The sequence below is a fragment of the Rana temporaria genome, chromosome 9 (assembly GCF_905171775.1).
Source record: "Rana temporaria chromosome 9, aRanTem1.1, whole genome shotgun sequence".
In the NCBI taxonomy this organism is placed as follows: Eukaryota; Metazoa; Chordata; class Amphibia; order Anura; family Ranidae; genus Rana; species Rana temporaria.
The window spans coordinates 50,109,954-50,125,682 of NC_053497.1; the positions used below are offsets into that span (position 1 = coordinate 50,109,954).

The 15,729-nt window shown below is 40.6% G+C and overlaps 1 protein-coding gene across 1 annotated transcript in view; it reads right to left on the bottom strand.

Moving 5' to 3' along the window:
* The window catches only part of LOC120913470 (glycine-rich cell wall structural protein-like), a 29,677-nt gene extending 14,669 nt beyond the window's left edge, over positions 1-15,008 (bottom strand). The window contains exons 1-3 of the mRNA XM_040323428.1: positions 14,884-15,008; positions 10,458-10,514; positions 3,268-3,336 (exon numbers count right to left, since the gene is read on the bottom strand). Coding sequence (XP_040179362.1) covers positions 3,268-3,336; positions 10,458-10,514; positions 14,884-14,944 — 187 coding nt within the window. The 5' untranslated portion in view covers positions 14,945-15,008. The remainder of the gene's footprint in view (positions 1-3,267; positions 3,337-10,457; positions 10,515-14,883) is intronic.
* Positions 15,009-15,729: the final 721 nt, after the last annotated feature.

Genomic DNA, 15,729 nt, shown 5'->3' on the forward strand with positions numbered 1-15,729 from the left:
CTGTCTGTTATAAGAACTGAAAAACTGCAGATTCTGTGGGTGGATCTGTTGTCTGGTGCTTGGTGGGTAGAGTTGTGATGTCACTAGACTCCCCGCCCACCTCTACACTCCCCTTGTCAACATGCATTTTCTCCTGTGTATTTCTTATACTAAATTCTGCTATGATCACTAACATTCAGTCAAAATCCAGAAAAGTAACCACATGACTTCAGAAAAGGAGTGGGGGTTGGAATTAAAAAATAATGACTGTCTCAGGCTAGTGCATGAGATATGTAAATAACCTGTCATTCACAGCAAGGGTGAAGAACGGACAAAAGTTTTCTCCTGTTTGTCCGTTTATCTCACTGAAAAAAAGGAAAGAGGATTGCTCAGAGCTGGATTAACTCTTTGTGGCAAGACTGGGCACAGATGATAGGAACTCTTATACTGTACATTGTGACATCAAAAAAATAAATAAAATTTTTTGGGTTTACATCCACTTTAAAGCCTAAATACAGTCTCACAACCTTTTCTCTCTTTATAGTATTGCACTGGGCTTGTTATGATATTTAACTCATTATTGTCTGGAAATGCCTTAACATTCCCTTTTCTCTTATTGGCAATGTACATCCTGCCCACACCCCTACATCTCAAAAGTCCACACACAGACTTGTAGTTTGGTGGGGGATCTGACCAGATCTGTTTGATTACTAAGGGCTATGTGGTAAAACAGTGGTGCCTACTGGACCATACTATGCAACTGCTTAGCAGAAGTAAATCTATGAAAGCGAGGAGTATTAGTGCATTTCATTTCTCGGATTTAAATATCAACTACAAGACAAAAAAGAAAGTTGCAGATGATAATTTTTATTTTTATATTATTTTTAGTATTGTATTATATTCCAGAGTTTACGGTTTGACACATTTTTTATCATTTTTTGTGCGCGTCTATTTGCTACAAATTCGTAGCCTGTCTTTTTCATATATTAGTCAGTGGGTAATATATAGTTAATCGGGCTAAAAAAAATAAGCATTCAACTTAAGTTTAACCAAAGGACAAATTAAATAAATTAAAAAAACCTTTGGTTGATCCAGAGGAAGGCGAAAAACACTAAAGCATGGTCCAATTTATTGCAACAGTAAGGCCCTTTTCACACGGTCGGACCGTTCAGGTCCGCCTGTCAGTTTTGTCGGCATACAATCTTATGGAGTATCGGATGTCAGCGAAGACATGTCCGCTGACATCCGACTCGATCCAATTTGCCAAAATCCAACGTATGGCAGTACGTCCCCATCCATGCATGGCGGATCGGATCGGATGAGATCTGATGAAAACGGACATGCTGTCCGTTTTTATCAGACCTCTCCATAGGAGACAGCGGCGCTGCACAAGCCCCTCCCCGCTCAGTGAGCAGTGACGGACTTGTCATCCGCCGGCTCAGCGGAGATCAGCAGAGAAATCTCCTACTGAGCTGGCGGGAGCTGGCGGACTCTGTAGCGACGGAGTCCGCCTCGTGTGAAAGAAGCCTTAAAAAAAATCCCTCCTGATCCCCAAAGGCAACTGATACTCCATGGATTAGCAGTGTCTGGGAAGGGGAGTGTGTGAGACACAAATGAAGGAGGATTTGACTCCGTCGCAGAAGGAAGGCAAAGGATGTTTTTTCTTTTCTTTTTTGAGACTGATGCATTACATCGTAACTGGATTTGGGACTTGCTCAGACTGTCATACAGATGTCTTTAGTCGTGTTTTAATAAATGAATACAATTCTTTGTGAATTTAGAAACTCATCCAGCACTTTTATGAAGAAATCTATTTACTTGGGCAGACCAGACACTTGAGGAAGTCTATTCTACATTTACACAGTTCTTAAGCCTCATACACACGATCCGTGTTCCCAACGGGAAAACTGTGAGCTTTTGGCTGGGAATCTCGGCCGTGTTTATGCTCCTCGCAGTTTTTCCGATGGGAAAACTGCCCAAAATCCGCCGGACAAAAAAAAGACAACCAGTTCACCTTTGTTCGGCGTTTTTTGGCAGTTTTCCTATGGGAAAAACTGTGATGGAGCATACACACGGCCGGAATTCGGGAAATCGGGAAAACCAGCCGTGTGTAGGGGTCCGGGGATGGATTGAACCGAGCAGGTTCTCGGTTTCCCGGCAGTAAAAAGTCAGCCGGGAAACCTGATCGTGTGTATGAGGCTTTACTGTAAATAAGCCTTTCCCTACATGGAAGATACCGTATTTATCGGCGTATAAGGCGCACTTTTTCCCCCTGAAAATAGGGGGAAAATCAGGGGTCCGCGCTATACGCCGATAGTGTACCTTGGGCTCGGAGGGGAAGGAGGGGGACGAGCGCGGCAGAGTGCCGCCGAACGCCCCTGGAATTCACGAGCTGTCTCTCCTGTTTACTCGGCTCTAACGTCACACACACAGTCCCGCTTCTGCCACTGGCATTGGGCCAGTGTTCTATCAATCACAGGAGCTGGTCTAATGCCGATAGCGGAGGCGGGACTGTGTATGTGACTGCCGCCGAATAAACAGGATGACCGGAGATGACGACTCGGTGACTCCACGAGAGAAGGTGAGGCTGCAAATGGGCACATAGGCTGCATCTAGGCAAATAAAACTTAGGGGCACATAGACTGGAGCTGGGCACATAGGCTGCATTTAGGCTGGAGCTGGGCACATAGGCTGCATTTAGGCTAGAGCTGGGCACATAGGCTGAATTTAGGCTGGATATGGGGAACATAGGCTGCATTTATGGACACTGACCACAAAATTTAAAATAATGTTTTTTTCCTGAAACTTCCCTCTGAAATTGGGGTGCGCGTTATACGCCGTCACGCGTTATACGCCGATAAATACGGTAAGTGTCTTTCCTCCAGGTGCAAACACTGCCCTCTTGTCCTTTGCAATGACCTTAAAGTGAAACAACTTTGCACCAAGTTTATTATAAATGGAGCATTTATGAATTTATACAAAGTCATCATGTCCCCCCTTTAATTAATCCTATAAAATAGATGAATCCTTTAGTTCGTAATTTCCACATCTCATTTGAACTGGATTAGCAGAGCATCTTTATATGCAGTATTATCTGCTTGCAATATTATTTGATAGGTGAAATATGTAAAATCAATAAAATACCAAATACAAAAATGGAGGAACGCTAAAACACAGCTACTGTGTAGAATTACAAAGCAGGAACTTCAAAAGAAACAGAAAAGGGCTAAAAATCTTTTTTTGTCCCTGAAGACAAAAGAATAACCATAGATTAAGATGGATACTTACTGCTGGATCCACTTGAAACCCGAATAAATCCTGGAGACCCATCGCATACTGGGAGCAGAGAATTGGCATCTAGAGGAGTGGAAGACAATAACAATAAATATAGAATACTCTATCTAAACATCAGAATAATATAAGTTAAGGGGAAAAAAACATTTTAAAGTTTTGCTACTAATTTACTGTTGCCTGTGTCTCCCTTTAGCCTAGTACATGTGGGCCAAATGGCGGGCGACATCGGCCGGTCCAATAAAACCGGTCCAATAAAAACTGGTCCACATTTGGCCCGTGTGCATGGCAGCCGATCCGACAGGAGCCGGACAACAGATGAGCATGCAGGAAAAACAGCAGGCAACTGGCTCCCGATCAGATGACCGGGGTGCTCTGGTGGGGGGGGGGGGGGGTCAGTACACAATAGTTCAGCGGGGAAGATCACTGTACTAACATCAGATTGTTAGTACATCGACTCCAACCGGAGCTGTCAGTTTAAAAAATAAAAACAAATGGTGTGTACTAGGCTGCCGCTTTAGTGAAATATTCCTAAGCTTACTGTCCTAGCCACAATCATTAACAAGACAGGAAATGAAGGTGAATCTTCTCAGTGATGATATAAGTCCCCCTACTTTCTATCCCAGTGACCTGACAGGAAGTGAAAGGAAATCTCCCTAATATGTGCAATGGCAGTAACAGAAAGCTAGCAGACGGTTCTTCTAACCCACTCTGGAACGTTGAAAAGACGCTTTTCTCTGCACTATATAGATCATAATTCAAAATAATAGTAAAGAAATGATAATAGTCACATTAAGACCCCTTTCACACTGAGGATGTTTTGCAGGCTCTATAGCGTTAAAAAAAAATCCTGAAATCCACCCTCAAACAGCTGCTCTATTAATTTCAGTGTGAAAACCCGAGGGGCAGCACCGCCGTTTTTAGCGGCGTTTTACCGCCAATTTTGCTGCGCTATTCGGCTGCTAGCTTGTTCCCCCCCCGCTACTGGCCGAGAAAGGGTTAAAAACCGCCACAAAGCACCTCTGCAGAGGCGCATTGCTGGCGGTATAGCCGCGGTGTCCCATTGATTTCAATGGGCGGGAGCGGTATACACACCGCTCCTTCATCACTCCAAAGATGCGGCTAGCATGACTTTTTTTACCGTCTTGCTAGCGCACCGATCCAGTGTGAAAGCCCTCGGGGCTTTCACACTGGAGACACAGCAGCGGCTGTTTAGGATCGGTTTACAGGCGCTATTTTTAGCGCAATAGCGCCTGCAAACCGCTCCAGTGTGAAAGGGGTCTTAGTTTGCAGATGTCTCTGTGTGGTGTGTTGTCTGAGGTGGCTTTATCCCTTAGTACAGGGGTGTCAAACTCAATTTCATCGTGGGCCGCATCAGCATTATGATTGTCTTCAAAATGGCCGGTTGTATCTGTAAGATTAGATGTCCAGCAAATCCCCTCCCCTTTACATTAGATGTCAAGAGCCACCCCACCATCAGAAGTTGAGTCCCCTACCTTCCCTAACATCACAGTGCACCCCCTTTTCTTATGCTGCTGCTGGGAAGAAGCTGGATGCATTGCTTGAAAGCAGAAAGTAGGGGTCTGGAGGAGGACTGGAGCTCTCCTGCAGCTGCAGGAGAGGTGCGAGGGCCACATGAAATGGCCTGGAGGGCCGGATTCTGCCCACAGGCCTTGTGTTTGACACCTGTGCCTTTAGTATATGAACCCCCTTGTGGGGCTTTCCTGGCGTGTGGGTTCCATCTCTCCCACTGTTGTGCGCCAAGTAACTACAGCCATGCAAGTGCATCATCACATAAAATAATACCAGGCAATTGCTGTTTTATGTATTTTTTGTGGGTTTAGAATCGTTTTGCCACCCCTGTTTTGACTCCTGAGGAATAAGATTAAGTTCAGGAAACACGTTGTGCCCTATACCATCAATAGGCAGTTTTGCTTCACCAATTGTTCACCAATTCTATAATGGAAAAGTACATAGGGGCTGAATAATGTGATGAGGGAGGTTTTATGAAAAAATATACAGGAGGTAGATTGTGGATGGACCCATCATAGGATTGAAGTGCCAGTTCTATCAGGGTAAGTACAGATCTGTGGAGCGGGAGGGCTATTGAGATTTTGTCAGGGGGCCTAGAGAAAAAGGATAGTTTGAGTTTGTGTAAAGGTAAAGTTGTCTTTCCACTTTCTAACCCAGAGACACAACAGGGAGTGAGAGAAACCCCTCTAAAGCAGTTACCTCAATTGAAAAGTTTCTCCTTTATTCCTGTTGTAGTGATCCATTAAATTTTTTTTATTTTCTCACCATTTCTATCACAGCGAAAATGGTCACCAGAACAAATACAAAAGGTGAGTCTCCTCAGAGGGACAGGCACATCAATAAACACCTGACAGGGGTTTTAATATTTTACTACTACTCTTTCACTACTAAAAAATAAAAAGTTTAGGTTTAAGGTATACTTTAAGGATGTTTAATGAGGTTGTGCAAGATAAGATGATTTACAAAGTGCAGAAAGCCGTATTAAACTGATTTCATTGGTTAATAGCAGTGATTGGAGCTGATTTATCATGGAAAACTCTTATACTCTAGATTAATAGATTGTGTACATTGCTTTTTTCCTCAGTTAATAACCATCTTTATGCGCTACCAACACCTATAGTAATTATGCCACGCCCTGTGCTATTATTATTTTTGTATTTCAATTTTAATTGACAAAGACCTTGCACAAAAATCTCTCCTGTGTCCTCTCCTTCGGGTGGAATCCCAATTGGATTAATATCTTGGCTTTTTTAATCATCCAGGCAGTGTCTAGAGTCATCTGGGCGGCGGCACGCCCTTGCCAGTCAAAAAAGATGAAACACCAACAACTTGAATGCCAAAAAGGCTGTACACATGCAATAAAATCTCTGGTCTGCCATGGAGTGATGGCACAGCAGGATAATCTCAAGCGTGAGGTGTGGTTATAAACAGAATTTAATGACTGTGATTAACACAAAATAATCCACATGATACATAATGCTGCTTTCAGTGGAGAGCTGAATAATTTAGACAAGAAAATAGTTACCCTAGGTAAGTAGCCCATAAGACTATAGTACTGAATTCATTCCTATTCCTAATAATGCAAAATGTATGAGTTTTTACACGTGAAGCCTCGTACACACGATCAGTTTTTTTGGCGGGAAAACTGTGAGGAGAGCTTTTGTCCGGGAATCACGGCCGTGTGTATGCTCCTCGCAGTTTTTCCAATGGGAAAACTGCCCAAAATCCGCCGGACAAAAAAAAAGACAACCAGTTCACCTTTGTTCGGCGTTTTTTGGCAGTTTTTCTATGGAAAAAACTGTGATGGAGCATACACACGGCCGGAATTCGGGAAATCGGGCAAACCGGCCGTGTGTAGGGAAAGGATTGAACCGAGCAGGTTCTCGGGTTTCCCGGCAGTAAAAAGTCAGCCGGGAAACCTGATCGTGTGTATGAGGCTTTACTGTAAATAAGCCTTTCCCTACATGGAAGATACCGTATTTATCGGCGTATAAGGCGCACTTTTTCCCCCTGAAAATAGGGGGAAAATCAGGGGTCCGCGCTATACGCCGATAGTGTACCTTGGGCTCGGAGGGGAAGGAGGGGGACGAGCGCGGCAGAGTGCCGCCGAACGCCGCCGGAATTCACGAGCCGTCTCTCCTGTTTACTCGGCTCTAACGTGACACACAGTCCCGCTTCTGCCACTGGCATTGGACCAGTGTTCTATCAATCACAGAAGCTGGTCCAATGCCGATAGCAGAGGCGGGACTGTGTATGTGACTGCCGCCGAATGAACAGGATGACCGGAGATGACGGCTCGGTGACTCCACAAGAGAAGGTGAGGCTGCAAATGGGCACTGCCCAAAAACCGCCGGACTTTTGCCCTATGGGAAAGAACTGTGATGGAGCATACATTTTTTCCTGTCAGGAAAACCGGCCGTGTGTAGGGGAAAGACTGAACCGAGCAGGTTCTTGGCTTTTCCCTCTGAACTTTTCCCGTCGGTAATCCTGTACGTGTGTACGAGGCATCAGTGTCCATCAAGTTAACTATATTCTATATTGGTATATATATGGGTTACTTTGCATACCCTAAGTTAATATATAGTATTAAAAGGGTCTGTTAAACCCAAAATATGGTATTTTCATTTTGGAGAGCTGATGGAGGGTCGTGCAGATCATCTACATGTTTCTTCAGGAAATTAAAGGGGTTGTAAAGGTACAATTTTCTTTTCCTAAATAGCTTCCGTTACCTTAGTGCAGTCCTCCTTCACTTACCTCATCCTTTGATTTTGCTTTTAAATGTCCTTATTTCTTCTGAGAAATCCTCACTTCCTGTTCTTCTGTCTGTAACTCCACACAGTAATGCAAGGCTTTCTCCCTGGTGTGGCGTGTTGTGCTCAGAAGAACAGGAAGTGAGGATTTCTCAGAAGAAATAAGGACATTTAAAAGAAAAATCGAAGGATGAGGTAAGTGAAGGAGGACTGCACTAAGGTAAAGGAAGCTATTTAGGAAAAAAAATTCTACCTTTACAACCCCTTTAACAGTGTTGAGAACTCTGCATGAGCTCCCAGGCCAGGCCTGTACACTGGAAACAACAACAATGCCTGAGGGGGACTATAAACACCCAGGGGCGCTGCTAGAACTTGTCCTGTGAAACACTGGCATCAGGTTTAAATTCAAGTGCCCATGATTTCAGGCCTGTAAGCTGTAGGCCTTACTTTCTAAGATAGATAAGATTGTTAAATGTTGGGGTTTAAGGGAAAAATTAGTAGTTGAAAATTGTATATTAGACATTCCTGACAGCAGTTAAATCTCTAGTGTTGGAGAGGAAATGTATTAGAAGCTTCCTGTCTGGGACAAAAAGGCCATACAAACAGAAAGGCCTAATGTACATGGGATGTTTTTACAACCTCGTTCTTACGTTTTTACAACTTCTCCTGACCGATTTAACTTGACAGATAGTAACCCATGTTTAAAACGTCAGTTTTGCCGCGTTTACATGCCGTGTTTAGCCACGTTTTGCCGCATTTGCATTTAGAAGCATTTCTAAAAAAAAAAATATATATATATATATATATATATATATATATATATATATATATATATATATATTATAAATATCCAAAAACTAAAAATGCCTGAAGACGAAACGTGGCTAAACTCAACGTCTGAACTCATTTTTTTGCTTTCCAAAAAAAGCCTCTAAACTCAACTGCCTAGAAACGACTGTAAACAACCCTGTGTACATGTACTGTACTGATAAGATAACGTAGCGGAGAGTTCAGGAGCAGTTGAACAAAATGCCAAACTGCTCCTAAATGTCAATCTATCAGCAGCAGTGTACATGAGGCCTAATGTTAAGGCATGCTCAAGATACTACTGGAGAAGAATGTACACTGTAAAAAAGGCAGAGAGAACAAAGAGAGGAAAAACATAAGAAATAAAAAGAACAAGGAAAAGTCCCTGTGAAACCTGTTCACTGTGGCCCGCTGCTACTTTTCACTGTAGGGGTGACCTGGGTCCTTGTGGACCATAGTAATTTCCTCAAAAACACCTATTGGTAGCAGGTGGCGTTAAACCTCATAGATGGTTAAAATAAACCTGGGAACTATGGGCCAGATTCACAAAAGGGATACAAAGGCGTATCTGCTGATACGCCGTCGTATCCCTGTTTCTATCTATGCGACTGATTCATAGAATCAGTTACGCATAGATATCCCTAAGATCCGACAGGTGTAATAGTTTTACACTGTCGGATCTTAGGATGCAGTAACACGGCCGCCGCTGGGGGGAGTTCGCGTCGTAAACCAGCGTCGGGTATGCAAATTGGCAGTTAGGGCGATCCACGAAACTTTTTCCCGTCGTTACGTCGCTGCAAGTGTTAGTTTGCCGTCGCAAAGATAGGGCACCTTTTACAAAGTGTAAAATGAGTACACCATGTAAAAGTATACCCGTCTTTCCCGCGTCGCTTTTGAATTTTTTTTTAATTTTTTTTTTTTCCCGGTGCAAGTCTTTTTTTCACGTCGCGATTCACAAAACGTCGGCGCGTCGTAATTTCGCGCAAAGCACGTCGGGAAATTTGCGTCGGGAGCATGCGCAGTACGTCCGGTGCGGGAGCGCGCCTAATTTAAATGGTACCCGCCCCATTTGAATTGGCCCGCCTTGCGCCGCACGGATTTAGGATACAACGCCGCAAATTTCCAGGTAAGTGCTTTGTGGATTGGGCACTTAGCCAGAAAATTTGCAGCGGTGTAACCTAAATCGGTTAAGTTACGCTGCGCCCGGGCTACGTGAATCTGGCCCTATAATTGGGAGATGGAGTACAGGTATAAAGGCCAGATTCACGTAGCCCGGGCGCAAATTACGACGCGGCAACGTTTTGTGAATCGCGACATGAAAAAAAGACTTGCGCCGGGAAAATTTTTTTTTTAAAAAAAAATTCAAAAGCGACGCGGGAAAGGCGGGTATACTTTTACATGGTGTACTAATTTTACACTTTGTAAAAGGTGCCCTATCTTTGCGACGGCAAACTAACACTTGCGGCGACGTAACGACGGGAAAAAGTTTCGTGGATCGCCCTAACTGCTAATTTGCATACCCAACGCTGGTTTATGACGCGAACTCCCCCCAGCGGCGGCCGCGGTACTGCATCCTAAGATCCGACAGTGTAAAACTATTACACCTGTCGGATCTTAGGGATATCTATGCGTAACTGATTCTATGAATCAGTTGCATAGATAGAAACAGGGATATGACGGCGTATCAGCAGATACGCTGTCGTATCCCTTTTGTGAATCTGGCCCACAAAGTCAATAGGTGACTCAGAAGACCAGACTCTGTATATGACTGGAAAGTAAATTTCAGGTTGACCCACCCTTGACAAAAACCTATAGTAAGAGAAATATGGGGGCTACCACTGTTGACCTTCTTTCAGATATCCTGTTATATTGACCCTTTGGCTTCAAGTCATTTCAGAAACCTTGACTTGGAATAAATATGGAAATCATAAAATCTAGATGTCCTTATATATGCTTGCTATGCATTTGAGTCAAAATATTGAATCCAGAGGGCCAAGATGATAGCAGGCAACTAGCACCCTTGAAAGCAGAGGTCAACAATGGCAGTGTTCACGTTTCCTTCTTGATTTTTATTTTAAATATTCAAGTGTGACTTACCATTAGGACCCGAGGTCCTGTAGCTTGGATCTTTGCAAAAGTTATGTGGAGCAGCATCTGTAAAGACATTGAAGGAGATATTAAACAAATTTCAATGAGAACATGGATGCAAGTATTGTGATTTATCTCATCAACATTATTTGTTTATTATATGGTTTAATATATTAGAAGTTTGGGTTTAGGATGATACCATTTATTGACTTATTAAATAAATTGCAATGCTGACTTTAAAGGCACGCTGGTCAGCATGCCTGGAGAGCTTGCGTTACAAATCTAGTTAGCCAATAAATAGTATCACCCTAAACTCAAACGCCTCTGGGCCAGATTCAGGTAGACTTAAGACGGGCGTATCAGTAAATACGCCGTTGTAAGTCCGAATCCGCGCCGTTGCAACTTAAAGCGTATGCTCAAACTGAGATACGCTTAAATGTTGCAAAGATACGGCCGGCGTAAGTCTCCTTTGCCATCGTATCTTAACTGCATATTTACGCTGGCCGCTAGGGGCGTGTACGCTGATTTACGCCTAGAATATGTAAATCAGCTAGATACGCCTATTCACGAACGTACGCCCGGCCGTCGCAGTAAAGATACGCCGTTTACGTAAGGGGTTTTCAGGCGTAAATATAAACCACCAAAAAGATGGCACAGCCAATGTTAAGTATGGACGTCGGAACCGCGTCAAATTTTTTTAAATTTTACGTCGTTTGCGTAACTCGTCCATGAATGGGGCTGGCTGTAATTTACGTTCACGTCAAAAGCATTGATGATTTGCCGAGGTCATTTGGAGCATGCGCACTGGGATACGTCCACGGACGGCGCATGCGCCGTTCGATCGAAACGTCATTTACCGATCGTGTGTACAGGGCTTAAGCTGATGGTAGGTTCATATGAACCATTTGGTCATCTTCGAGAGGTTGTTGAAAGTGATTTACCGTATCTTTTAACGCATTCAACAATCAGGTATACACTATACTAATATAAATATTTATTCATTTATTTATTTTGCCTCTATCCATATAAACTGGAGACGACTACTAGATTTACTAATAAAAGCGACATACTATTTTCTTTATAATACACTAAAGTAGTTGATGAGTTATGTAGTCTTATAGATCCTTGATATCATTTTTATGAAATTAATAAATGAATTTAGCAGAATGCATGATACTCAGTTTTTTGGCAGCACCCAAAAATTGATAAGAACATTAACAATAAGAAAAACAAAAATGTAGTCTTTCTCATGTCCTTTACTTAAAGCGGGGGTTCACCCTGAAATATCTATAGACTGTTATATCCAGCATACTGCTGACATCAACAGTATGCTGTATTTTTTTTTTTTCGGGCTGTACTTACGTTTTTTCGTCCTTTTCACCCGGCTTCCGGGTTCTCGCTCCCCCGGGGAGTAGGCGTTCCTAAGACGACGAGGAGACGATTGACATGCGGGTAAAGCGTGTCATCGCCTTCCAAAAATATCCGAGGGGGACTCGGCACTTTACGGCGCCTGCGCAGTCAGCTCTACACGGCAGGCGCAGGTGCCGTATAGCGCCGTAAAGAGCCGAGTCCCCGTCGGAAATTTTCGAAAGGTGATGACGCGCTTGACCCGCACGTCAATCGTCTCCTGGGAGGATCAACACTCACTCCCAGGAGACATTGCGCAGAGCTCCCCATCGGGGAAAAGGAGCGACACGCCCACTCCCCGCAAGGAAGAAGACCCGGAAGTGCGGCTGAAGACAGGCAAGTGTACACATTAAAAAAAAATGACAATGCTACAAGCCTTTATTAAGGCTACAGATAGGTTAGCGAAAAAGTTAATTTTGAGGGTGAACCTCCGCTTTAATAAAAACGTATTGAACAAAAAAATAAATAAAAAATATGTAAGTCATATTAAATAGTTACTTTACAAAAATAATGTACTGTACCATAGGACAAAGAGAAAAAGACGTAGCATAATAAATATATAATGATTTTGATGATGATGAAGATTATGATTACTGTTAATCATTTTTTAAACAAAGACAAGTAAAAACATCCTAAAACTAAATTTTTATGTATGAGACGTGTATATGGATGTTGAATGCAGACATCAATCTAACACTAATAGAACATTTTGTGTTTCTGGTGGGGTAGTGAGCATCCCAGAGGAGCCACAGAATTGGGGAAAGGCTTCAGCAGCAGTGTGGACAGACACTTGTATCTGTTTAAAAATGAATGTTATTCACATTTCATTGTACTAAATGCTGGAGAGTGGTCACTTGGACTACATAATCTGTAGCATAATTCTAGTAACCATATTATTTTTATTATTATCATTGTTATATTACTAATTAGTACAATACATTTGTTGTGTAACTATATGTTGTAATTTTATCATTTGAGTTCAATAATTAATATTTAATACAGTAATAATATTTAAGGGCAATAACGATTTAATGCCGCGTACACACAATCGGAAATTCCGACAAGAAAATCAAGGATTTTTTTCTGACGGAATGTTGGCTCAAACTTGTATTGCATACACACGGTCACATAAATCTTGTCGGAAATTCCGACCGTCAAGAACGCGGTGACGTAAAAGACGTACGACAAGCCAAGATCAATGAAGTTCAATAGGCAGTTCAGCTCTTCTGCTTGATTCTGAGCATGCATGTTTTTTTGCGCATTGGAATTGCACAGACGAGCGGATTTTCACATAGGAACTTTTTCCGTTGGAAAAATAGAGAACCTGCTCTCAATCTTTTATTGGCGTAAATTCCGACAGCAAAAGTCCGATGGAGCATACACACGGTCAGAATTTCAGACCAAAAGCTCACATCAGACTTTTCTTGTCAGAATTTCCGATCGTGTGTACACAGCAATAGAATATAGATATTTATATATTGTTGATATCATTATTGATAATTATTGTGATTATTTGTATGTACTGCTAAATAACTGTAAATACTAATACAAATACTATTACTGCCATTATTATCATTATTACTATTATTATTATGATTATTTTTAGAATTATTATTTATACCAAAATATTATTATTATTAATAACAATAGTAATAATGATTGTTATTATGCACTCTACTACTGTCACCAAAAGATTATTATTATTATAGAACATATTACTACTACCACCGCTACTAATAGAAGTAATAATAAAATATTTCTGTATGTATTATTATTATTAATATTATTATTATGATATATTTTTAGCATTATTATTTATACCAAAATATTGAAAAATAGAGAACCTGTTCTCAACCTTTTGTTGGCAGAAATTCCGACAGCAAAAGTCCGATGGAGCCTACACACGGTCGGAATTTCTGACCAAAAGCTCACATCAGACTTTTCTTGTCGGAATTTCCGATCGTGTCTTCGTGGCATTAGCATATAGATATTTATATATTGTTGATATCATTATTGATTATTATTGTGATTATTTGTATGTACTGCTATATCACTGTAAATACTATTACTGCCATTATTATCATTATTACTATTATTATTATTAATATTATTATGATTATTTTTAGCATTATTATTTATACCAAAATATTATTATTATTTTTAATAATAACAATAGTAATAATGATTGTTAATATGCACTCTACTACTGTCACCAAAAGATTATTATAGAACATATTACTACTACCACCGCTACTATTAGAATATTTCTGTATGTATTATTATTATTAATATTATTATGATTATTTTTAGCATTATTATTTATACCAAAATATTATTATTATTAATAATAACAATAGTAATATTGATTGTTAATATGCACTCTACTACTGTCACCAAAAGATTATTATTATTATAGAACATATTACTACTACCACCGTTACTAATAGAAGTAATGATAAAATATTTCTGTATGTATTATTATTATTAATATTATTATGATTATTTTTAGCATTATTATTTATACCAAAATATTATTATTATTATTAATAATAATAACAATAGTAATAATGATTGTTAATATGCACTCTACTACTGTCACCAAAATATTATTATTATTATAGAACATATTACTACTACTACCACCGCTACTAAAAGAAGTAATGATAAAATATATCTGTAATACCCTAATTATTATTGAAATATAATTTGAACATATAATTGCACCATTACAAAATTATGTCATAAGTATTATTTGCTATTATAAAGTACATAATATTATTCTTAACAACAATATTTATAAAATATATAATTCTACAATTATGACTACAATACTCATATAATATTTACATATAGTTGCATCATTACAAAGTATGTCCTCAGAATCTATTGATATGCTTTTGCATGTTAAGAAAAATCTTTTGAAGTGGTTGGGTAAGTTAATCCTTTAGCATCTCTGTGAGATCAGTTATAATACAGTTATCTCACCTCATCCTATATAGGTACTTATCCCATTAGTTTAGATACTTACTGCAGACACTTAGCAGAGCTGCCCAGCACAGGAGGACCTTTGATGGACCTAACCTGCTCATCCTGGATGCTGGAGGGTCTCTTGTTTTGTCAGAACAGGATCTGTGAATCACCAAATGCTTGCCTTTATATGACTGGGTGAGGGGGAGGAGATAGGTAGCTCTTGGTTGGGCTTGTGAATTAGGATGAGCCTGACAACGCATGCCTCACTAGGGTGTGAGAGACACACAGGGAGCTGACACCCATGGGTGCGTCTGTTTATGGCTCTGGTATTATGTCTATCCAAAAACATGCTACCCAGCAGTTATAGGGTGGAGAGATGTGTGAATCACCCCGGATTCCGATACTACTTTCTCTCCCTACTGCTCCTCGTCTACCAGTCAGCGTGTACCTCTGTGTCATCATGCATGTCGTCCATCTATCTCTTCTCTGTCCCATTGCCTCATCAGCTGCTTTCTGTATGTCATTTTTATTAGGATCTGGGTAACACTGTTCTAGCTACATGACTAGTTTACATGACTTTTTAACTTTTTTGTCAACTTTTTTGTCTTAGTATCAATTTATGTAATTGTTACTTTTACCTTTATCTTACCCTTTTTCCTGCATTGTTAACTTATTTTTGCATCCTTAAAGGTTTAAATATAAAAGGTGTTAAAGACACTCTACAAATATTAGAATCTTGGAGATGTCGGCAGATTTCTACCATTTAACACTTTTAACTAAAAGTAATTGACCACTATAGATGTTTTTTCCTTTGGATGAGTATTGTGATATTGTTCTTTCCCCCTCCATCTTTTTTTTCTTTTTTTTCTATCTTGTTTTACAGTTCACCCACCATCGAGAGTTG